This window comes from Camarhynchus parvulus, chromosome Z (assembly GCF_901933205.1).
Source record: "Camarhynchus parvulus chromosome Z, STF_HiC, whole genome shotgun sequence".
Lineage (NCBI taxonomy): Eukaryota > Metazoa > Chordata > Aves > Passeriformes > Thraupidae > Camarhynchus > Camarhynchus parvulus.
The window spans coordinates 42,470,907-42,495,409 of NC_044601.1; the positions used below are offsets into that span (position 1 = coordinate 42,470,907).

At 37.1% G+C, this 24,503-nt stretch overlaps 2 protein-coding genes across 2 annotated transcripts in view; one reads left to right on the forward strand and one right to left on the reverse strand.

The window, feature by feature from the left end:
• The window catches only part of KIAA2026 (KIAA2026 ortholog), a 58,503-nt gene extending 40,873 nt beyond the window's left edge, over nt 1–17,630 (forward strand). Inside the window, exon 9 of the mRNA XM_030968064.1 lies at nt 1,125–17,630. Coding sequence (XP_030823924.1) covers nt 1,125–4,735 — 3,611 coding nt within the window. The 3' untranslated portion in view covers nt 4,736–17,630. The remainder of the gene's footprint in view (nt 1–1,124) is intronic.
• Nucleotides 16,625–23,313, reverse strand: MLANA (melan-A). Its single transcript, XM_030968065.1, has 5 exons — nt 23,273–23,313; nt 22,281–22,379; nt 20,021–20,117; nt 17,842–17,943; nt 16,625–16,884 (listed from the first exon to the last, which is right to left on the reverse strand). Exons 2-5 carry the CDS (start codon nt 22,352–22,354, stop codon nt 16,816–16,818), a joined length of 342 nt encoding a protein of 113 aa, XP_030823925.1. The 5' UTR covers nt 22,355–22,379; nt 23,273–23,313; the 3' UTR covers nt 16,625–16,815.
• Nucleotides 23,314–24,503: the final 1,190 nt, after the last annotated feature.

Sequence of the window (24,503 nt, forward strand, 5' to 3'; positions counted from 1 at the left end):
TTTCTACATCTTTTCCTTGGTCCATTCTATCACATTCTTCTACAAAGCATTATCCATGAGACATCACCAGCTTGGTTGACAGGCTCAGCCATGTCCTGCAGTGGATTTGTTTTGGAGTCAGCTGTGTCTGGCACAAGGCAATTCCTGGCCTCTCTCCTCAGAGAGCACCCCCTGCAGCCCCATGCAATCAAAACCTCAATGCATGGCCCTTCTGTCCACCTGGCCCTCCTGCATGCATCTTCAGCCCTCTTACCACTTCATGCATCCCCTGCTCACTGGCTAGTCCAGCTTGATGCTCACTATGAAACATGGCATTCACATCATTGCACAGGCATCCCCCACTCACAAGTCCACCTGTTAGGCCGGCCCAGACCCCCAGGACCTCCTGTTCACCAGCTAGTCTGGCTTGAAGTTTATCAGTGAATACACACTCACTGGATTTGGGAAGGGTAGACACTCACCCCCCCCCCCAGCAGCTGTCACTAAGCCCACAGGCTGTAACCTCTTGCAGCTGTCCTTGCACCTCCGCTTGTCTCTACACATTGCTTCATGAGTTGTATAGCTGTACCAATTCCCTTACCCCTCCTGCCTCTGTCTCCAGGATCAACCCTGGTTTATAATCATATTAGGTTCAGAAAGTTATCTTCCTGCAAGAGGCTTCTGCAGTTTCCTGATAGCCCATTAACTGGGGTGATTGGTGAAGTTGTTTCTTGACATTGTCTCCATTTTTGTTTGGTTGGATCTATGTCTCTGTATGTTTTTTCCTGACTTTTCCCTTTTTCTCCCTCAAGATAACCTTGCTGGAATATACATTTTCATGCTTTCACATACTGTTGTCAATTAACCTAACTGACAAGGTTTGGTTTTCCTAACTGTCTCCCATTGCTGGTCAGGTTTCAGTCCATGTATGTTCTTGTTTATTACTTCCTCCTTTCCTTATTACCCCCTTTTTGTATAGCAAAGATCCTTGAGCAGATGCCTTAAAAAATTGAGACATTTCCTTCCATATAACTTTACTCTGGCAAACCTAGTGTATTGCCTTTAGCAAGACACTGTAAAACGGTTTCATAGGAGTATCAATTGCAAGCATGTAAAACACACTTTCTGTTTTAATATCCTTGCAGATGAAATGAAACTATTAGACATGAATTTACCTGCAGGAAAAAACAGAATTCTGAAAAAAGAATCAGCTTCTAAAGAGATACTGAAGACACTGCCTAAATGCATTAAACGACAGCTCAAGCAAAATAGTTGTCTGGATCAAAGCACTACTGAGATTTCACCAAGGAAGAAAACTAAACTGAACACTAATGAAGCTGTGGTCCAGAGTTCAGAAAGTAGCCTGCAGTTGGATAGTTGCTTGACTGAGCTGAAACAATTTGAAGGGTCAACTCTAGAGCTGCTTTCCTTGACAGATCCTGCAACATCAGTGTCAAACTTTCTGAAAGGGACCAAACCCATACAAGCCTTGCTTGCCAAGAATACTGGGAACAAAGTGACCTTAACAAATCAATTGTTGCCTCCTGCAAGCATGAACGTATCTACTTCTGAAAAGTCAGTTTTACCAGCTTTGGAATCATCACTGATCAAACCAGCATTGCCCTGCCAGGCCATTTCAAAGACTCCTTTACAAATGGTATACAAAATGCCAAATGGCCACTGTGTACCAATAGACGTTCCGAACAACTCAGTGAAAATTCAAATGCAAGCTATGATTGACCCTAAAAATGGAGAAAAAGTCATGCAACAAGTTCTTATTTTACCTAAGAATTTTCTTCTTCAGCAGAAGGAAGAAAAAATTGTGTCCAAGGATGTTCAGTCGCTACAACAAAAGTCATTTGAGGTGCACTGTACATCTTTACCAAAAATGCCAAACGTCAGTGTTTCTTTAACACCTGTTCTGGTAACAAGCCCTGCAAATGCCACTCAGTCACCCACTACAGTTTTTAGCAAGAATACTACCCACTCATCACAAGTGACTGGTCCCATGAGCACTACACAACCATTGTCTAGTGTAACTTCAGCAGATAACTTATCAATAATTAAGGTAAGCCAAAGTGACAGTGGCAAATTCAAGACTACAGTTTCGGCTGCTACATTGCCTGTGTCTTTGGCTTCACCTACTCTTTCCACAGCTAGCCAATCCTTGACACCAGCAGCCGCATTAAGTGCATCTACAAACACTGATTCTGCCTCTCACAGTCTGGCATCACAGCAGCAAACTGACTCCCTTGAAACTAAGCAAGAGCTAAAGACAGTGTGTGTAAGAGAATCACAATCTATCCTGGTCACAACACGAGGTGGAAACACTGGAATTGTTAAAGTGCAAACAAACCCAGACCAGATTTCACCTAGTAGTTTATGTCCTAGTTCAGTTTTCACTTACGCGTCTCAACTTCAGGCCTTTCTTGTGCCAAAAACCACAGCAGTATCATGCTCTAGTCTTCCATTTGTAGCAACAGCCACATCTGGTCTCCCACATATTGGACAATCATCTCCTTCTGGATTTGCTCCCTCAACAACTTCTTTTGTTAACATTCCAGCTTCCCCTGCTGATTTTACCCAGGCCATGGAGAAAAATACCAAATTCACACTACAGCAGCCAGCTGTTTGGGACTCTTTGTGTCGAGTAAGAGAGGACTCCCACCACGTGTCTTCTTCTTTATCCTCCATTCCATTAGCTAGCAATTTGGTGTCAGCAGCTCCAAACAGCCTTGCTAGTGTGACTAGCACTGGACAAAGTAATATTGTCAAAACTCCAAATTCTTCTGTGCAGCATCAAGGGGACACTAAAGTGAAAACAAAATCTGTTACACAATCTGAGTCAAATTCTGCAACAAATGGAGAGTTAATCAGTGGTACTGCAGTCCAGAAGTTTACATTAATCACAAATCCACCAATTTTATCTCCGTCTGGGGCATCAGGGGTCAATATTAAACCCTGTCCAGCATCCACTGCTGTTAATGCTCAGAAGCTGGTTTTCATTAACGCACAAATTGCCAATGGCCCATCAACCACCAATCTAGTTGCAGAGTCGTTGAAACAGAAACTTCCTTCTTCCCTGACCAAAACCTTTATTAATGCCACAGAGCACCCACAGTTGGTTTTGATCCCATCTACAGTAGGAGCACCAATAAGAATAAACTCATCACCAGCTATTGCTCAAGTAAAAGATGTGAAAATTGGACTAAATATAGGTCAGACCATTGTAAATACTAAAGGCAGTGCACAGGAGGCTGTACCAGTTAATATATTGCACTCTGGCATTTCTAAAGGGGAAGACAAGAAGAGGACAGCCTCGGCCCTATCCTTGACAAGTAGTACTATGGTTCCTGTTCCAAGTTTTGCTGTGTCAGCTAATGAATCTGTATGTGTTGCAACAAAAGCTGAAAATGCCTTTACAATGACAACAGCAAATGCACAAGTAGAATCTGTTTCAGTTACGTCAAGTGGAACTTCCTCTGGGGCACAGTCTACTGTCTTGATTGGTGGCAATGATCCCTCAAGAATAAGGCCAGTTCTGGATAATCGACTTTGCACATCAAATATTGGAAATACTGTGGGTATATCAACTGTGAAGACAGGACATCTTGCTTCGTCTGTGCTGATTTCAACACAACCAACAGTATCTCCGCAAAACTTAGCACCTGCTCTGCAATTTCCAGTCATTAGTTTGCCTGGACCTGCAGCCACCCGCCACAAGGTGTTACATACAGTTCCTCAGTTGGCAGCAGTTCCAGCTCCTCTTCCAGTACCAAAAAGACAGTTGCCCACACTGGTTCAGTTTCAGTCATCAGGAATTTCAGCTCCTGTGTCAAGTCATGCAGGTATTCACAAACCTCAGAGTGTGTTGCCCCCTCCATCACCAAATACAGGTGAAGTAATTGGTTTTCCCAGTCTTTCCACCCTACAATGCCAGCAGATACCTCCCAGTACAGAGAAACAAAGTCATGATTATGCTGGTGCTTCTGCTGCTCAGATGTCTGAAGCTTCGCCCCCTGTAATAAGCAAAACAGGAGGAATTCCATTGAATGAACCTTCCACTCAACAGAAAATAGTCATTAACACTTGTATGCCTTTGGCACCTGGAACTCAGATAATGATTAATGGTACTCGCTTTGTTGTTCCACTACAAGGCCTTGGAGCTGGCAGCCATGTTCTTCTTCTCTCCTGTAATACAAAACAGACTCCTTTAACAATTAACCATGGTCAAGAGCCTCAAGGTGTACCAGCTGTTAATCCAATAACCTCAAAAATCATCCTAGCACCAAGTCATTCATTAAGTTGGCAAATCCCAAAACATCCTTTGAAAAGCTCTACAAAAATTGTGAACTCTTTTGGAGCTGCAGATGCTTTACCCATCGTACATGCTACACCCCAGATATTTGGTACTCCAGCTAGCTCATGTACTCCACTGTCTGCAGTAACTCTGTCTGTATCTTCAGTGACAAAGTCTCCCATTAATGTAGCTGCATCTGCTGTTTCTGCTCTTCATCCTCCGAACTCTCATTTACCAAGCAACACATCAGTGTTTCAGCTAGATGGTTCTATCAAAAAACTGTTGGTCAGTCCAGAGGGAGCCATACTGAATGCTCTAAATACTTCAGCACCAAAAGTTCCTTCCCTGTGTTCATCACTGCTTCCTGTTGTTAGTTCCACAAGCAGAAATGCTACTGCGGTCTTCCCTGCGTCTCAGTCATCTTGCCTTGATAAACCTGACAAAGCTGCACCCTGAATTTACTGCAAATGAGCCACTTTGAAATTCTGGGGCATTCTTCAGACTTTGGAAGTTGTTAACTATTGAAAAATTTCTTATAATGTTTTAAACAATTGGTTTACTCAATATTAACAAGGTTGCAGTTCTTACCTGTTTACCTGTGGGGATGTGGAGAAAGAAAAATTTTAGTTTGTCAGAAGTTTTCAGAAAGTTCTCTAGTAAAAGGCTCAGAGATGACCAATTAATTCATTTAACAGTTTGGAGAAATCTCACAATTTGCACATGTTCCATCTTACACTATGGACTGTTTGCCAGTGTGTTTATGACAGTATATATCTCCTTTTTATTTGTTAAATTTATTTTTGACTTGTTTCTTTAAAAAAAAATTATGCATTGTAAAAATGCAATCCACAGTATAGAATTGTACATATTCCTGAACTCCTGTACTAAATAATATGTACAAAAAACTATGCTGTCTTATTTATGTTTTGTTTACATAATGTATAGTTTTTTAAGTATTTTAGTAACTTTGGACCAGTGTACTGTTTAGCAACAATGCAGAAGAATCTGCATGTAATAAATCAAGTTGCTATACTGCTTTGTGTTGGCAGTAGTTAAAAATATGTGTATCTGTTACACCATGGGAGAATACATACATACATACATATATCTCTTTTTTTTGGTGTATGGTAGAATGAAATTATTTAATCTCTTCTGTTCTTCTCTGATTTTACATTTCACATGATTTGACAGGATTTGGAAGGATGGCCTCCTTATTGTTCCTCATGATATAGGGCAGGATAACCCGTACTTCATCCATTCTTAATGGTTTGGTTATGTTGCCTAAATAACTGGAGTGAAATGGTAAGGCTACAAATGGCTTCCTATACACCAGTCTAAGTCACACTGATTGCTCTTAAGGACTGCCGTGCTTTGTCTTAAAGCTCAAAGATCTGTTGAACAATTCATTGTTCTCTGTTTTACAGCCTTGTGTGTATTTCCACATTATCTGGTAACTGTAACAAGGTCACTCACTAATCTTCCATCTAGCCATAACAACTACCTTTTTTTTCCACTGGTCATGCTTTCTAGCTCTGCATGTTTTCTTTAGCTTATAAGTGGTCTGTCTGGAAGGGCAGTGCTAAAACATCATACAAGATTAAAAGAAGCTTTATTAGTGCTTTGAATGGGGATAATTTACATATTGCATAAACCTTCCCTTTTTATACAGAGTATTCAGTATTTATTGGCTTAGTTTCAGCATTTGATCTGATAAAACCTTTGGGTTATTTTCTGCAGATCTGCTGAGTTCACAGCTGCCTGCTCATGGAGATAAGTTTTTTATATCTTTTGTGATTTTACATATAGAGAAAGGGTGCCCATCTTATCTTATGGAAGATGGTGATTTTAGAATTGTTGTCTTCGTATGTGTTGGATTTTTTGTGGAGTTTGTTGGTTTGGGTTTTTTTAGAAACTAGAAGGGAGGATTTCAGAAGAGCTTATGAATGATAGTTGCCTTTTAAATAGCTGTGACAAAGGGGATAAAAGCTTACATATCTGTATTTAGCCGTGTTTGTAGACTGAGTTTCATAAAAATGAAGCTTCAACCTTTGCTTTCATCCTGTTGAATTTTCTACTTCCCTTCCCCTTTTGCTGTACACAGTTTTGCAGTTATGATGTTGAGTTGAAGAACAGGACCACATCTTACTGCCTCTGTCAGCTGCTGTTTAAATTGTTCTGAAAAGTAACCTGATAGCTATTTAGCTGAAGTTCTGGGAAACTGGGGGGGAAGAAAGGCTTGTGCCTTCCATAGGAACCTTTCCTTTTGCACTAATTAACAGAATTTCAGTGGGGAATTGCATCTTTCTGGATCAGAAATCTCCATCTTATCTCAGGACTGAGAAAGATGGAAGCTGTCTGTTTTGGAATGAAAGAAGGTTTGTTTAAATTCAGAAAAACCTACCTGCTACAATTTTCCTACTTCTCATGGAAGGTGTTTTGTAATTGATTTTAAAGACACCTGGTACCAAGGGTGTCTGCATGCCCTTGTAGAGTTTACAGTACTAAGGATTTTTAAGTCTGACTGCATTTTACAGTTGAATGCTGCAGGTGACTTTTCCAACACAGGGAGATGGCAGAGAATGGCAGTTTCTTCATGGACACTTTACCCATATGTACCAGCAACTCATTTTATTTCCATTTCACTGGTTGAACCTTGGGACTTGCTTTTTTTATTTTTCTCTTGCAATGATTGTTTTTTTCCTTTTTTCTAATTTATGTTTACTGTAGAGTGAGTTGCCTACATTGTTTGGAAAGCTCAAGACTAGGTTCTAGTATTGAAGTTGTTCTTGATGGAGAAAAAGTTCTTGCATGACATTTTTCTGTGTGCTAATGTAATAGAAAGATTTATGCTATAATTCTAATAAAGAGAAAAGTTAGAGAAGCTGAATTTAGGAACTCAGGACTCAAGTAACTTGCTTGAATGATTTCCAAGAAATTTTCTGAATTAATATGGCAATATTTTATGATTTTCGTAAATGTTTTATAATTTGGCAGACATAAACTTTACAACATGAGAAGTTTGGTTACTTTGATTACAGTTTTCATGGGTTTTTATTCTCAGATATATGTTCACATTCCAAATCCTACTGGAGAAAGACTTGAGACTGCTGTGTAATGGGCTTGCAACATTCGTTATGTAAAACCAAATTTTAGTAATTTTTGTGAATAAAATTCCTATTCTCAATACTCTTTTCCGATAGTATGAATGTCAGTCAGAGATAAGGCTTTTTTTCACGTGAACCTAAATATCCGTTGACAATTTGCTATGTACCTTTTGCACTCCACCAAGTGAATAGTGCCAGCAGTAGCCCAAAAAGAACTGTAAAAAAGTAGATTATATTCACAGGCACAATGAAAAAGCAGAACTGCCTGCATCTCGACTTGAAATTAAAAAGACATTTAATGAAACATATAAACATAGGTGTATAAATCAACCTTTTAAGAAAACATGTTCAACATTTCAGAGCTTGTAAAATGCCTTGCTTTTGGACGCCCTCTGATATTATATACAATATTCAAACACTATATTACATGCAAAATTCTAGATTTACTAATGACTTTGAATATTCTGAATGACATCCTTTTATTTACCTAAAAGGACATGTTCTGCACAATAGTTTTGCTTTGCTATGAGGAGAAAATTGCATTAATTTTGTTTCATGTTTCAAACCCCCATGTGTGTGCTGCCATTTTCTCATAGGGATTCTGCCACCCTAGAAGCAATTGTATTTGACAAGTCTTAGGGGTCATAGAAGTACCTATTCAAACCAAGTATTTCTGCCAAGTCATTCAAACCTGTGCTGATTTCACTGTGTAATGTGGCAAAGAATTTAATGTGAAAAGGGAAGCAAAAATTCTCCTGGTAAGTGAGTGAAGAGAAACTAGTATGTCTCATGGGATTAGGTCAGAAAACTACTAAAAGCTAGCATTTGTAGGGCATCCATAGCTGCCCAGTGTGTGTGGTTCATAGTTGGTTTTGCTTATACTTTGTTGTAGTGCAGAACTTTAGTATCTCAAATTAATTTTAAAGTAAATTAATAATTTTTATTAAGCATGAATGTTTGTTATGTTAGGAGCGTTTCCTTTGAATAGAATGGCCAGAGGTCCTCACAAAAACTTAACTCATGTAGACTGCTCTCTGTAAGCTGAACCTCAGATGAATTCACTGACTCAAAATAGTGAGAAAAATAAGATTAATAATGCTGCATCAGACTTAAGATCCATCTATTCTGTTATGATGGCCATCAATCCCAGCATCACCTAGTCTCTTGAAGCACTCGACAGTAGCATTCCAAAAGAGCACAAAACCAGGTCTGAATACTCTTTTAGTATCCACTTATCTGTGAGCCAGAGTATTCCTTACACAGCTGTGATTTTTTTTTCCTATTTAATAGCTTTCAGTGTATTTCTCTTGATGAAATACACCAATCCTTTCAAGAATTCATGGAAGTATGTAAAGACTATTACCATCCACAGCATCGAGTGGTGAAGAGTTAGTAAATAAATCTCCTTTCTGGTTTTCAAACCTGGCACCTGCTAGTTTCATTTGATGCAAATAATATTTATATTGTAAGATAAAATGAACCTTTGCTCTTTGCTATTTTCCCATATGGCCTATGTAGACCTTGCCATGTTGGTTGTCTCTTTTCTAGAATAAAGAGAAACTGTGAATTCAATTATTTCTTTCATGGGAGTAGTCAGTTGCTGTCATTGCTGTGTATACCTTTTCAATTTTACTGTATCCTTGAGATGTGGTATCAAAAGAGTGCGTGTTCTAAAGGTCCTATGAGCTACTCAGCAGTGTGTTGATGAGTTTTCTTTATAATAATTATTTCAGTGTTTGTGGGTTGGTTTCTGGCTATTATTTAGCCTTGTACTAACTTTTTCATAGAAATATGAATTGTAAACCAACTTCACATCAGTGTCAACTTAATTCATCCAATAAATCTATACCACTTGCAGAATATTTTAGCTGTAAAGACATGATCTTTAAAACAGGTTATTGAAACCACTGCAAGTCTGGCACTTGCTGTTCCTATTTTTCTTGGTTTTATGTCTCTTGAAGATGTTAAAGGGTAAACTGCTGTAATGATTTTCAACATGATGCTTTTTAAATCTCATTGTTTTTGTGCATAGAATACAAGATAAAATCTGTATGGTCATTTTATACAGATGGGCATCCAGTTAAGGATTTATTAGTTCTTGAAGAAGCCACTTTGTAAATGTGACGAAGAACAATGTTATTTTAAAAAGATTTCCTTGAAGCTACAGTGGCATAAAAGCAAACTTAATAATCATGATAAATCTTGGTGTATTTTCCTATTCTCTCAAACTATGGAATTGTCTAGTCAGTAATCACACCTGAATGTCTTGAGTAAACTTGGAAACTAAGATAGTTCATTGTTTCATATATGACTGGTCCAGGAATTTTTCAGAAATTTGGTGTCCTTACAGTATCTTTTACTAGTTCAGTCTCAGCTGAATTAAGCACATTAAATGAAAATGGTATGTAAAGGTAATGTAAAGAAAATGTAATTTATTGCTTATAATATTTTTTGAAATTGTTTGTTACACAGAAGGTTCATTAAAATGTGCATAAATATGATTTCCAACCTTTTGCAGATGAAGACAATGAAGTTCTGAGTTCTCATAGCAACATGGAGAAACTGGGAATAGAATCCTTGGTCCCCTGACTCCTTCCAGCATCCCATCCATAACTAAAGGTTAGACACCTACCTAGATTACTGCTTTATCTTCCCCTATTCTCACTTTTTACAATGAAGAAAATATTTGGAAAATGCAATTATTTTCAAGAATGTGAGGAACATTGACAAATAGCATTTATAAAAATTAAATAGCATAGAGAAGTAAGATAGTAAAGAAACAATTGTGATTTTTTGATTGTCTTCAGGCTTTAGAACTTTGCTTTTCAATGCCGATGTCATAAAAAGAAGACAATACACTTATTTAACTAGTTGTTCGTATTTATTCCATCTCAAGTATAAATACACAAGAATGAATAAATAAGGATAAAATCAGACTATTTTGGCTGTCAATTGGTCATTGCCATGTGGTACCAATACATACATTGAGAGCTGCCTTCATAACTTGCTGCTATTTATGGAATCATTGCTCATTCTTTTTTTAATCACATGCAGCAGTGAAATTGAATAACAGAGGAATTAGTGACTGGGTATTACTATGTAGTCACAGGGTGTCTTCCTTATAATAAAGGAAGAGTAGTATCATGATGGATTCCATTTACACAATATAAAAATCTGGTATTTTTAGTATTATAATAATTTTTTACTACTGAGAAGGAGGAATTGCATGTATGTATATTTAAAGAACATTTACAATTCATATTAGCAACACACCAATACTAAAATTGCAGTAGTTTGTTTGAGGCTTGTCTGGACAGTATTCTACAGTTCAACTATGTTATGCCTTCAAAATATTGTTCTTGCCAGTAGAATGCTTTTTCCAATATGATCATAGAAGAACAAAAAGTGGGACAGGCCTATCTGAAGTATTTCCCTCCTCCATGGCCTAAGAAATTAATGGAAAACCAATATGTTTTTTAAAAGAGAGCCCATGTCTGAAAGTGAATTTCTTACTTAGGCACATGAAATGCAAGTGATGTGGCTGGTGCAGCGGACCTGTCCTTGTATTAGCTGCAGCTTGGACTAGGTGTTTCACTTACTGTAGTGGCCAGTAGGCAATGCTTAGTGGAAAGAATTAAGAAATAGATCAAGTATGAGTTAATTTTCCCAGTATGTATACACAGCGTCAACAATAATTCCAGGAAAATTGTGTGAAATCAGCCTGAGATTGTCTGTGACGTGAAAGGGCAGATTTTGCAGTCAAAGAATCAGGTACTGCAAAAACATGAGCAGTAATTCAGAGAGGCAGAGCAGCAATAACAGTGATATAAAAGCATAAAACTGCTTATCCATTATAAGGAGCAGTGCATGAATTGTGTTCAATGGCAGAAGGTTTGAATGAGGAGTTGACTGAAGTTGTTAATGGGGCCAAAATCCAAGAAGTGAAGATCGTGTGGGCTGCATAAGCTGAGAATTATGAATGTCAGAAAGACAAGCTCCTTAAATCTGTGTTGATACCAAAAATGTTCAGGTTGAGTTTCCTGGAGATAGAGAAATAGGAGTAATTTATAACAAGATAGACACCTGGCACCTTTTAATCCTTGCAAGGATTTCTGTACAGGATATTAATGTCAGGGAATAGTCACACTTATCATATGATTTTTTTGTTTTAATGCAAATCCTGAAGCAGTTCTAAGGTTTTTCCTTTTTATAGCTTCCAGCTAACCATCCTGAAATTCCTCCTGCAAACAACTGCAGAATCAAATCTAGCACTGAACCATGTCTAAAAAGGGCCACACTTTTGCTCCAGAGTGTCAGAAGCAATAAGTTACTTGAGGTGTACATGGTGCTATGGAGAAATAGAAATCAATTACTTTTGCCAATGTGAGTGGGAAAGGACAAATTGATAGAACTTGGAAGATGACACCTTTTCCTTAAGACACTAATTTTCAACAAAAATGAGTCAGATCTCTCCCCTTATAGCTACAAGATGATGGTAAGGTAAATGAAAAGAAGAACTGTGAAGAAGGAAGGCTGCTTTTCTGTATATGCAGAGAACACAGCAAATGTGCAGCAGAGAATTCTGTTTCTCCCATCCAGAGATGGAAGCTAGTGGAGTTGAAAAAACTTCACAAAATTAGTATTGAAAGACTCAAGTATTTATATTAGGCCATCACTCTCTTTTTGTATTGATTTTAACTTGTGTGATGTAGCTCTCAGGAAAGGAGCAAATAATGCTTGTGGTCCAAACATCTAATTGAGGCTGTGCTAAAATGGTTTGGAAATGTGAAGGCACATATGCTGCTTAAGCATTGTTCAGATTTTCACCCATGTTAATCCACCAAGACTGGAGTTTGCAGCTATGCCATGTGAAGAGCTTTCTGGGGAAACAAGAGGAGGCAGTAACTGTGACATTTAATGTCATTAGTGTTGTCACAATGGATTATAAATTCTGTCCTTTTTTCTCTTGTTAAATATGGCCCAGTAGTCTCTGGTTATTTTTTTGATGAATAAATGTCATAGAATGGCAGAAGCAGAGAATGGGTTAGGTTGGAAGGCACCGCAGCAGATCACGTCATCCAATCTCCCTGCTCAAGCAGGATCATCCCAGAGCACATTGTACAGGATTCCTCCAGATGGTGCTTGAATATTTCCAGTGAGGGAGACTCCACAACCTCTCTGGGCAATCTGCTCCACTGTGAGAGTTGCGATCCAGTGGGATTTGAGAGATGGTTCATGATGGATGAGGATAAGATGGATGAGCCTTTCTTCTTCATATTGCTGTGAGCACAAGGCAGTTCGGAACACCACTACCCCCAAAAATGTAGTCTTTTGTGTTGGCACAAGAGTAAAATCTACATGGACAAAACATCTAGAAGAGCTAGATTTTGGCAGCAAGGGAAGCATTCTGTTCATTAGAAATCTAAGGCTGCTGCCTTTGAGTCAAATACTTTTTGTGTAAAAGAAGTAATGTAAAAATTTGAGGTTGGATGCAAAATATGGAGAGTTAATTCCAAAAAGTGCACAAGTGCTGGATTTTAGCTGGCAGCATATAAGGGATGTTTAGATAATACCGGTAGATAGCTTTTTAAACTTTGTATTGCTGCTAGTTTGCCTCTATTACTGCATGTGAAGTTCAGCGCAGACCCATGTCCAAAAGACAACACTGGAAATTTTCAAGCACTTTTCAGTTCTAATGGGCAGTAAAATATGTTTAATGAAATGGCACGAACACACAACAACCTTTCAGCCTTGTTGCACAGTTTAGTACATAGTCAACAGAGCATAAATGCTACTTCTCAAAGACAAAGAAATTCATTAACATTTTTCCTTCACATAAGAAGTGAAGTTTGCTTTTAAAGGCAAAAAATGTACTCTTATGTCGTGTGAGTACGTGGACATAACACCAACATAGTAATGGATATTCTACCAATATTAGACATCAAAATGTATCAAAATATATCACTGAAAAATTACAAGCAATATGGCTAATACTAATACAGTACTTAGGGCCAAGATAATATATACATACATCCCCAGCTGTAGTAGAAGTCGAAGGACATTGCTGAGGTGAATGTCACTGGGTTCTCCTAGCAACCAGCCCGAAATGCTAGTCATTTACACTAGACTAGTGACACTCTAAAAAAGCAAGCACTTCCTAAGGAAGGTTCATGGTACTTTCTTTTATGATAACTTTCTGACATGTATAGACTATACCCTTTGACTCTTTGCTCAAGAAGGTGTTTTGCTGCGTGGTGCAGTGTGCCAGGAAGATTGAACTCCTGGGACTTGCTGCATTTTACCTTTGCTCAATATCTTTGAAGGCTATGTTAAGGCTTGTAACTGCATTAGAAAGTAGATGCTCCGACAGGATCATACCAGGAATCCAAACACAGACAGTGTAACTGCTATTGCCATTCTAATTTACTAATCTGACCAAAACACACTATATTAGTAAGGGGTCTGTTTTTGAAGTGTTTCTGCATCTGTGTTAGGGTTCTATGCATAGCTATGGAGAAGTTCCTAAGATTCTCTTCTGCAGATAAACTGTAATAACAGTGTGTCTGCTGCTCTGGTAGTGCAGATTAGCGGCAAGCAGAGCATCATTCTCCAGCTATGACCAGCCACCTCTTCATCAGCATTCTGGGGAAAAACTCAAATTGCCTATGAATTTCTTCATTAGCTTTTTTTGATGGAAGAAAATGAAGCACAAATATCATGTTTGTTCAAAATTATAGTTGTAATACAAGGCATCTGATAGCAGCCTGATTGCAAAGAGGGTAAAAACCAGAGGAACAGAAGGTCTTTGACTTTCATATCCTCTCTATTACATACATGACCAAACTAAAGAAGTTGTGAATCTAAATTTTGGTGACCAGTTGCTGGGGTCGTATAACTGTCTAATCTGAAAGACTTTCCAGGAAGGTTGAACACTCACCCTATACCATGTTCTCCATGTACAGTAGTTAAAACACTTCTGTGCATTTCTCTTTAAAGGAGCAGATGTCCTGGAATGTTTTAACTAGTCTTTGGTAAAGTGCAGTGTTATTGAGTGCAGTACAGAAAGTACCAGTTCTTGCACCATGCAACTTTGGCAATTACAGGTCTCTTGTTTTCAAGGTCTGACCTGTCTTGCATCAGTGTTTCTTTGTTTTAATGGGTCAGCAGCCAGACTCTGGCATGTACCATCACTGGGTATAGAGCCAGATTTGAAAAATGGAATTTAGAATCGCATTCAGCATGAGTAATGAAGTTTACAACTATTTGAGTGCTCTGTGAAGCTCTAGTTCATGCTGTTATTTTAATGCACTAAAATCTGAGACCACTGTCTGACTGTGTCTATAAAGTAAAAATACTACTTTCACCAGGAGAAAAAAGGAGACGACTTTCTGAAAACTAAGGATATGTTTCCAAGAGGGCTTATCTATCCTTTAAGTATCTATAAATTCAGCTCAAAGTTTAATTGTTCCACTTCTGGCTGCTGAAGAGTTTTAACAATTTAGCCTGACATAGTCCCACAAACAAATTAATATTTCTACTTCATCAGTGTTAACTTCTTCATGAGCTTTTGCAACATCTGGTAATATTTTAATTCTGACACTACTAAAAATGTGTGCAATCAAGTAAAGCTTTTTGAACTCTAAGCACTTCTTCATAGTAAATAATCTCTATTATTTTTTAATTGATTTTTTTCTCCGACATGAGAAAATGACTGCATATGTCAGTTCTATTCCACTGTAGTGCTACAGTCTTTTGAAAGGAAGCTGCCGTAGAGTAGAGAAATGCTGAGTGCTGAGCTGCTAAAGATATCAGCACCAAGCTTCAGCTTACCAGTCCTGCAAGAAAATTAGTCGGCCATTGCGTTCGACATCTCTAGTGCTTACTAGCTGTAAGAGGACATTTTTTATGTTTTCCTGTGCATTCTTCTTCCTGTTGCTAAATAATTCCACATTTTTTTCCTGACAGGTGGATATTGGAAATGACACAGGTAAGCAGCTTTTTAGGTTAAAATTCAAAAATACGTCTCTAAGTTTTTAAATAAATATATAAACTAAGTTTGTAAGAACATGTGGATGGATTATAACCTTTTACAGCAACTACTGATATTTATTACCTTCCAACAATTTTAACTAATCTATATAAACATTTTTATTACAGAAGAAACATTTCAAAAAACCCATCTTTATTATTTGTCAGCATAAATGGAGTTTATGTTAGGCAAGTAAACTGTGCCTTGTGTTGAAAACTTACTTAGTTCTTGTATTTCATGACAAAGAACTAGATTCTTTACTAATAGCAGTTAATAATTGCTTTATGAAATCAGTTTTCTTCTGTAACTACTTTTGATTTTAATTAATGTTGTACCATTCTAGCTGCCTCCTGTGAGATATTAGGCCTTGTGTATAAATGTACTGATCTGCATATAATCTTAAGTAATAATCTGGCAAGCAAGCAATAACAAAAAGGCTGAGTAAACAGTAACTATCAAAAGTATGTAGCCGTTTATGCATATCAAAATCCTTAGTTTTTTATTACTGCTAGTGTTCTGCCAAACTTGGGAAATTAACATCTAGGAGTCTGCTGTATTCTGTATTCTTCAAGAAACATGTTTTTTGTGCATTTTCTTATATAGTTTCATTGTATTAGAAAGAAATTACATGTAAGTCTTTAAATTTACAAAGTTCTTTTGCACTCTCTCACATGACTGCCACAAGGAAATTAAAGATGATGTTATTATATCCATTGCAGTATGAAATAATATGGACTCCAAGTTGCCTAGATTGATTATGTTTTATAAGGAATTAATTCATTACAGGTACATAAACAAGTGATGTGAGGTTAAAGTGTATTGTAAAACATAGTCACTTTTTGGAAGTAGATTTTAAAACTGCTGGTGAGGAAAACAGTTTGTAAGAGGACATGTAGTCAAATGGTTTGGTTCGTTTTGTGACAGATTCTTTTACATTACATTCTAAGGAGTAGTTGTTTGAAGTTTTTTGGTTTTGTTTTTTGGTGGGTTTTTTGTGTGTGTGTCTGTTGTTGTTTTGTTTTTTTGGGGCTTTTTGTTATTTTTTTAAAGAAAGGGAAAGATGAAGACAAAGGTGCTGTCACTTTTTACTCTGATTGATACTGAATAGTATGTCACTACAGATCTATGTAGATGTGTGAAGGATTCAAGATGACCAGACCATAATGTATTAATCTGATTGCAAGAAGTGAAAAGCTTTAAACAAAAGCACATTCAGATTTATTAAGGCATTTCAAGGACCAGTTGTGTAAATTAGGCAGGAATAGTTTTCAGCAACTGCTAATGAAGACATGTTTTTTTCTTTTATATGATTGTAGCTTTAAGGAAGTTAAGCATATACAGGAAATAAAGAGTGAGCATGAGTAAATGGAATCAGTATGTTTATGGTTTCAAATTTCAAGTTGTCATGGTGAATAAGGCGGTGGTGACTGATCTACAGCAATTTTGTCATAAGCTGGTGGAGCATCAGGTACCTATGGTAAGGAAAATGGGTGTGAAAGATCAAAAAAAAATCACAATTGAATTACAAGGAAAATGACAAGAAAATGACATTAAACACACAGCAAGCTATTTACCACCATATTTGATACAGTTCTATGACTTCAAGAAGCCAAGCTCATTCATTGAGTCTATTTTTTAACGTTACTTTTTGGTAGTATGTTTTCTGGTTTTGCATCAGATTCACTTTATTGCCATTGCTCATCCAAAGAGAGAATTTTCGATGTTAAAAAGGCAGGAATAATTTTTTTTATATATGGGATGGTTTTATATTGATAATTCAGACAAATATTGAAGGTTTTAAGAGTCTTGATGCAGACATATTGTTGTATTTCTAGTGGTAAAAATTTGAACAGCTTATTTTAAATGTTTGAGATTAGCCTCTTCTCAATTCTAAAGCAATTTAAACACACCCATTTATATATACTTATCACTTAATTTGCCTTTTTGAAAATTGAAAGTTTAAATATAACCATCTTTTTGTAATGATTAGAAGAGCTAACACATTGAAGTTTTATAGTATTCTCTGATAATGCTTATCAGAGTATAGTGTGTACAGACACAATTTATTTGTTGTTTGTCTGAATGGCAGAAAATCAGTTAGGGACATGTTTGGGGTTTTGGGGTATATTTCAGCATTCAGGTGTTGCATCATTCTAATAGATTGCGAAATGATCATACAACTTAAGAATAAATATAAATTGAAGAAAATAACTTTAAAGTAAGGACTCTAAATAGTAGATGTAATTTTTTTTTTTTTTTTTTTTTTTTTTTTTTTTTAGTTTTTCACGGTACAAATTTTTCCAAATACTACTTTCTAAGTTGATATTGAAGTCTCAAAGTATGAGAGAATACACCATGGGAGAAATCATCAAGTGATTATCTCACCATGTCTTACTCAGTTTTAAGTGAGGTCTTGAGTTGCAACTTACCACAGAATTAAAGTCTCTGTAGTCCTGCAGAGCCATTTTGCAGTCCAGTATTTCTCCCTCACCTACCACATTTCGTACTGTGCTCACACTAGAGCTTTTGCTCTGTGACAGATCATAAAGAAATATGGGGGAGGTGAAAGGAAGAAGAGATTGTGAAGTTGGAGCAAAATTTGACAGCACATATACAGTATGTATTAGAATCTGGGATTAGAGACAATCCAAGTAAGAAAGATACCTCACCTAACACTTTTTGCTGTCTCTGCTGAGACAAATGCTCTCTCTCCTGTGTAATCCAACTACATTGACAGAAAAATAAGTACTGCATTTTTCAGACTGATGCAGGAACTGACATCTCATGTACCCAAATGCCTCCTATTTTTTATGCCAGCTATTTCTTTCCTTAATCCTGAACCTTTTTGTTTTCCATTTTTTTCAGCATTTCTTTTGTACACATTCTGTACCAGTTCTCCCCTAGCCAGAAATAGCCTAAGAAAAAATTGATTTTCAAAATCAGAAAGTAGAAATCTCTCATGAGAAGTAATTAAAAAACAGATTATGCTGTTTGCCATCATTTACAAAGCAGGCATTTGGTTTGATTTTTGAAGGGTTTTTTTGAGTATTACCTTCATTTTTTGCAACATTTCACTATGAAAGTTCAGCTTTTAGGTATTCTGCCAGTTGATATATGTATTGGATAGACAACTGGATGATTGGATAGAAAGAGACTAAGTTACCAGAAACAGCAAGGACATGGATTTGCTGACTCAAATGAGACCTTTGCTGGGTTTTTTAGTCCCAAACAGTTACTTATGTCTTCTTCAAAACATTAGGTTAACTAAAAGATACTGTAAAACACGTATTTGCCTAAAGCTTTGTCTTGGTTTCAGCTGGAGTAGAGTTCGTTTTCTTTTAAACAGCTGGTACAGTGCTTTGTTTTGGATTCGTTATGAGACTAATGCTGGCTAAATGATTATTTGGTTTTTGTTCAGTAGCTCTTGCTCTAAGTCAAGGACTTTTCAGTGGCTCGTGCTCTGCCACAGAGAGGATGCACGAGAAACTGGGAGGGCTCATGGCTGGGACACCTGACCTGGACTAGCCAAAGGGACATTCCACACTGGAGAACATCATGCTCAGTATAAAAATAAGGGATTTGGCTGGGAGGGGCTGATTGCTGCTCAGGAATGAGATGGACATCAGTTGGGGGTGGTGAGAAACTGTTTTGGGCATCACTTGTTCCTTTGGGGTTTTAGTCCTCTCTTTCTCACCTTTTCATTATGATGATCATTAGTAGTAGATGATTATATTTTGTTTCAATTACTGAGCTGTTCTTATTTAACTCATGAAGTTCACCTTTTCTTTCCTATTCTCCTCCACACCAGGGTGGCAGTGGGAAATAAACGAGTGTCTACACAGTGATTAATTGCTGTCTGGGGTTAAACCATAACAAGCTTTTGTTTTAAAAATTTAAAAAAGCTCCCTTTCATAGGAGATGCAAAACTTAAAAAATAAAGCTTTGGAACTTCTAACACCAGTTGTTATGGGACAGATTGTGCCTTTTTTTTTAAATAGCTGCTAAGAAGACACAAATGAAAATATTTTTAAAGTAGTCTTTAGAAAACAAATCTCAAACCCATCCCACTTTTTTGTAAATCTTAAAACTGCAAATCGAATTTTGTATGTATGAATCTCACATCACCCATAGGTGAGCGTATTTACCTACTTGTAACAATTATTCTTCTCTTTTTCCTAGATTTACTCTAATTTAGCCCTTATTTAGGGGTAAATCTCATGAACAGTGAATTTATTACTTTTATTTAAATGAAAGGATGCTGAATGTCTCTTTGTTTTGTGTAAATACAGATAGAATACTTTCTACAAATAATTTTTTTTACTGATCTTACAAAATTTACAGATAAATTTTTTTACTGATGTGTTGTGAGAAGTTGGGCAACTGGTTTCATGTCCCTTTGCTTCCGGTTCCTCTTACTCCTTTGTCTGACTTGCATGTTCTTTGGGGCAGGTTGTGTTTCATACGTGGTTTTGTCTGTGACATATGTCAGTGTAAATATTGCTTGAGATAGTGATGTCCTGTTACAGATTTGATGTTCTCTGCATTATTGTCATGCAAATCAAGGTTGTCAGAATAATAGCATGGGAGAAAATGAGCTGCAACACTTACCCGCAGACTTTTGTAGCCACTACGTCTTTTGTAATACCAGCAGCCAAAGGCAAGTAAAATTGCCAGCACCAAAATGAAAAGTCCAATACCCAGAGCTCTGTTGGGAAAGCAAAACAAAATTTGCACCACAACTAGATGCATCCTCCCAGGAGCAAGTATGGTTAGACCAAAAGTTTGTGTCATCAACTTTTTATCAGAGGAAGCCATGGAGCAGAATTTACCTCAGAAAATAGTCAAAGTATCAATAACTTCATTTGGTTTCTATAGACTTAGCTGTTAGCTAATTTCTCTACCAAGTTCTTAAACATTTTAAAAATATATTTATTTGAAAATAATTATCTACTAGTGACTACTAATTCCAAAAACATACCTGTCTGTAAGTCTTTTAAATCACAGCATTGTGATATTGCAAGTGAATGTGAATTAAATTAAATGCGACATCTGCGATGATGCAGCTCATGTTTCTCTGCTAAATTTCTTTGGGCAGCAAGTATTTAAAATGTATCCTAATTGCATCATATTGCAACAACTTCTAATGAAGGAAGAGTTTTTTTGATGCATAAAACACATTGCAACCTTAAAACATGAGTAAGAAACTTTGAATTATTCATAAAGACCTCTATAAGGATTTCGTTCTTGCATGACATACTCAGCACACTGTTGGCGTCACTGGGTCATTTTAGGGAAAATATGGTTTGCAAATTGTGCTGTAAAACACCCTTCCCTCACTGCTTGCTGAGGACTTGGCAGAAGCAGCACATTTCCACTTTACATCATAAAGCAAACTGACAAAGTAATTCCAAATTTCCTAGTCACAAAAAGCCTTCCTTTAGTGTTAATATCCACCTGTTGAGAAATACTGAATTCATTCCCCATTTTTTTTGTTCTTTCCCTGTTCAGGAACAGAAGAATATATGAAATGATTAAAGGAAAAGAGTATGGGGAAAAATTGCTATGTGAATCAGAACAAACCCGTTCTAACATACACAGAGCTCACAGCAGTCACTTTCTGATACAGCCAAAGTTGTGAGATGGCTCCACTGGTTTTCCTACTCTTGCCAGCACAGCCGAAACTTGGAGGGACTACTTCTCCAGGCAACTGGTGCTCTCTCTACATTTTTAGACTTCTTGCTTGTCACATGTTGTGTTGTTTTAGCTGTCCATTAGCCTGTATGCCCCTGTCCTGGTTTAGGGCAAATTTAGGAGAAAACCCAGGATGTGTTTCTGGAGCTGGTACTTCTGACTGCACATTTGCCATCTAACTCCTTCCCTAACTACTCACATGCTTGTATGGAAAGTGTCTATGCGATTTCTTGCCATTCCAGTTAAAGCTGAAGTTGTGCTGCTAAGAATCTAGGGCTCATATCTAGAATACGTCTGGTACTGGAAGGAGAGGGTCACTTTTGCATATCTAGAAAAACTACTTACAGATGCAGCTACTAGGATTCAAAGCAGTTAGAGGTGAGCATGCCTAGTTTCAAGTGCTGAAACATGACTAGCCAGCTTTTTTTTTTTTTTTTAAAGAACTGAACTTCTTTGGATGGACTATTAGAGAGCTTTTCCCTTTGTTTATTCTTTTTGCCCGGGCTGATGAAGGAGCAGCTATCTTGCAGTATGAGTGTTTGCAACAAGTCATTAAGTTTGGGGCCGAGTAAGCCAGTACTAGCACAATTCACATACAGATTTCCCAAGCACACTGGAATTACTTGCCTTATATAGTAAAACATCACCAGTTGGGTAGTGTCTCTATTAATCCCAGACCAAACATATTTTGTTGTAATTCAAAGATAAAAAATATTTGCCAGAAACAATTTGGGAGTCATGTTTGTATGGCACTGATGTCTTTTGCTCTTTTTTTTAACCATTTCTCTGGGGGGTTTCCACCATTCTTTAGGGTGAGACAATGTCTCTTTGAGGTTCCTAAGAGAGGTCTGTGAATCTAGAGATTTAGGGTACAGATAATCTTGCAACAGCCTTAAAAGTAAATTCTAAATAAGCCTCAATAAACCTGGCAAAGGCTGATGACTTGTGATCATATTATTTAACTCTAGATTCTTGAATTTGGCAATTCTGATTTTTCTTATCATTGGTGGCTCTCTAAGGTTGTCCCTTGACAAACATTAGAGACACCTATAAGATAGTTAAAAGGCACTCCATCTATATACAACAGTGAATTTTTTTGATACAATTTTCTGGTTTTCTTTCAATACAAATTCTTTCACCAGTTTACATGCTAACATAGGTTTTAATTTACACTTACTCTTCCACTGCAAAATAGACATGTCCTTTCCCTCTAAAGTGGTTGCTGTCTGGGTGGTTATATCTTCTGGGCATTTTGTGAGGTTGGTCCTGCTCAAACCTACAGGGTAGAAAGACAGTGTGTCAGTGTGATAAATAATTTGTTGCCATTCAAGCTTTATATTTTCAGCTTCTTTGTTTTAATGGGAGCATTTTAGAGAGGCAGGATAATCTGATATTTTCAGAATCAAGTAGATTCCTATACACACACAACTAAATCCCAATTTAGGATAAAGCTAAAAACCATAACTATAGTCTACATATTAGTATCATCACTGACATCAAGGTTGTTTGCAACTGAGTGTAACAGAGTTTGCAGAATTTGATGTAGTCTGTTTAGGTACCAAGTGATGGCAGATTTCTAAAGCAAAATCGAGAATATAGAAAAAGAGGCAATTTTCCTGGACAAGAAAAACTATTTAGAAGAAGAAATAATACTGATCTTAAAAATAGTTGTTTTTCTATTCTGTAATTCCCTGTAAACAATCAGGATATAGGTTTTCAGTCACTGGACACCCTCAGAGATCTGTTGAATTTCAGATGGGAATACTGATTTATGTCTGCTGACAATGTAAACTCAGATGTGTAGTAATTTATTTCGTTGTAAATAAAATTGTAATTTATATTACAATCTTTATTCCCAATCTTAAGGTGCTAATCACAGCTGTCTGAACAGTTAAAAATCTATTCAATCAAATATAGTGAAGAAGAAATCCACATGTAATCATGTTTCTGTAATGTGAAGACCACAACAACAGATCCTACTTGATTGTAACCCACTGATCTACCCACCCTATACAGGTAAATTGGAAAACACAATGACTTTACTGAAGATAATTCTAGCCAAGGAAATAAAGCATATTGAGTTCACTTAGAGACAGTGAAGCCTCTTCTAAAGCATAATTTTTAAACAAAGCTGAAAACTTTGTGTAAAACAAAAAATATAATTCTTACCTCCTTCAGACCTGTATTCTGTCTGTTAACTGAAGGCATGTGCAGCTTTCTTTTACTTGGTCTGTTTTTTTCTCCTTTGATCTGTCCTCTTATGACTATCACGAGTTTAAATTCCTTTCAGTTCAGCTTCTGAATGCATTAATTAGCATGAAAGGGGCAAGGAGACAACTTCTCATTTTCTTCTGCATCCTTCCCTCTTAAAAAGCAGCAGAAAAATCTGTTATTTCTTGATTAATTACATGTGCTCTGAGAGACAGCCCAACACCTTTTTACCTGCCCAATAAGTACAAGCTCCTAGAGTGGGCAGACTGGTTCTAGATTCAAACATGTTTTCATCTAAGGCTGCTTATGTTGTTACAAGGACTGGTATTTTTGCATGTATTTACTATAGCTTTGTTTATGCACTCTTTTTGCACCATTTTAACACTGTGCAATATAGTATATATGGACCAAAGCTCATTACCCTGTGACAGAAGTGTCTTAGATTAAGGTAAGTACAGTTTAATTCTATACTGAGAAGCAAATACTGCAACAAAAAGAGGGTACATCCCATGGGCTGCAGAACTAATGAAGCCTGGCCTTTGCCTGTGTTAACACTGTAGTAATTCCATTTACAAGGTCAGGCAAGAAATGGCAGTCTGTGATTGATTCAGAGGTCTGGGTACTGTGATATACCAGCAGTGAGTTACTGCCAAAAGAGCAAGGAGATAAAAGAACCATGTTCTGCTTGTCATTTGTCCTAATGAATCATTAATCTGAGCCTCTCTATCCCTCTACAAATTTTTTTTTAAGTTTGAAGTAATAAATACTTTTAAGTTTTTACTTGTCTTTGAAGCTGTGCACAGGGCTCTAAATATAGTGAAAATGGCTGACAGACTCAATAGAAAATTCCTCACATGAGGCACCAATTGTGGGGGTACCAGTCGTTGGTTTTTCTGGGTCTGCATTGAAGGCACTTGAGACAGTAATTCGTGTTTGGACTCAAGTGTTTATTATTTCTTATCAGTAAAACTGTCACTACTCTGACTTTTGCTTCTTTTCATTAGAAGGCACAAAATGGCTAACAATCTCTTTACAAGGTCTTTTAAGACTAAACTATCCGATTAAGAACTGACACCTAGGTTATTTTCCCTTTTAACCCAATAACTGATCCCAAAGAGCCCGCAGCACGTAATTTCTGCCCAATTACAAAATGCCACCCAAACTCATGGAGAAGAAGGAAGAAGAAGCA

Bases quoted from the DNA above. Each gene is read 5' to 3' on its own strand.
- MLANA (XM_030968065.1), bottom strand. From the start codon at position 22,354: ATGCCCAGAAGATATAACCACCCAGACAGCAACCACTTTAGAGGGAAA. The intron at 17,944-20,020 runs GTAAGTGTTGCA...GATCTGTCACAG, and splicing joins GTGGCTACAAAAGTCTGCGG to AGCAAAAGCTCTAGTGTGAG. The intron at 16,885-17,841 runs GTAAGTTGCAAC...TCCTTACCATAG, and splicing joins ACAGAGACTTTAATTCTGTG to GTACCTGATGCTCCACCAGC.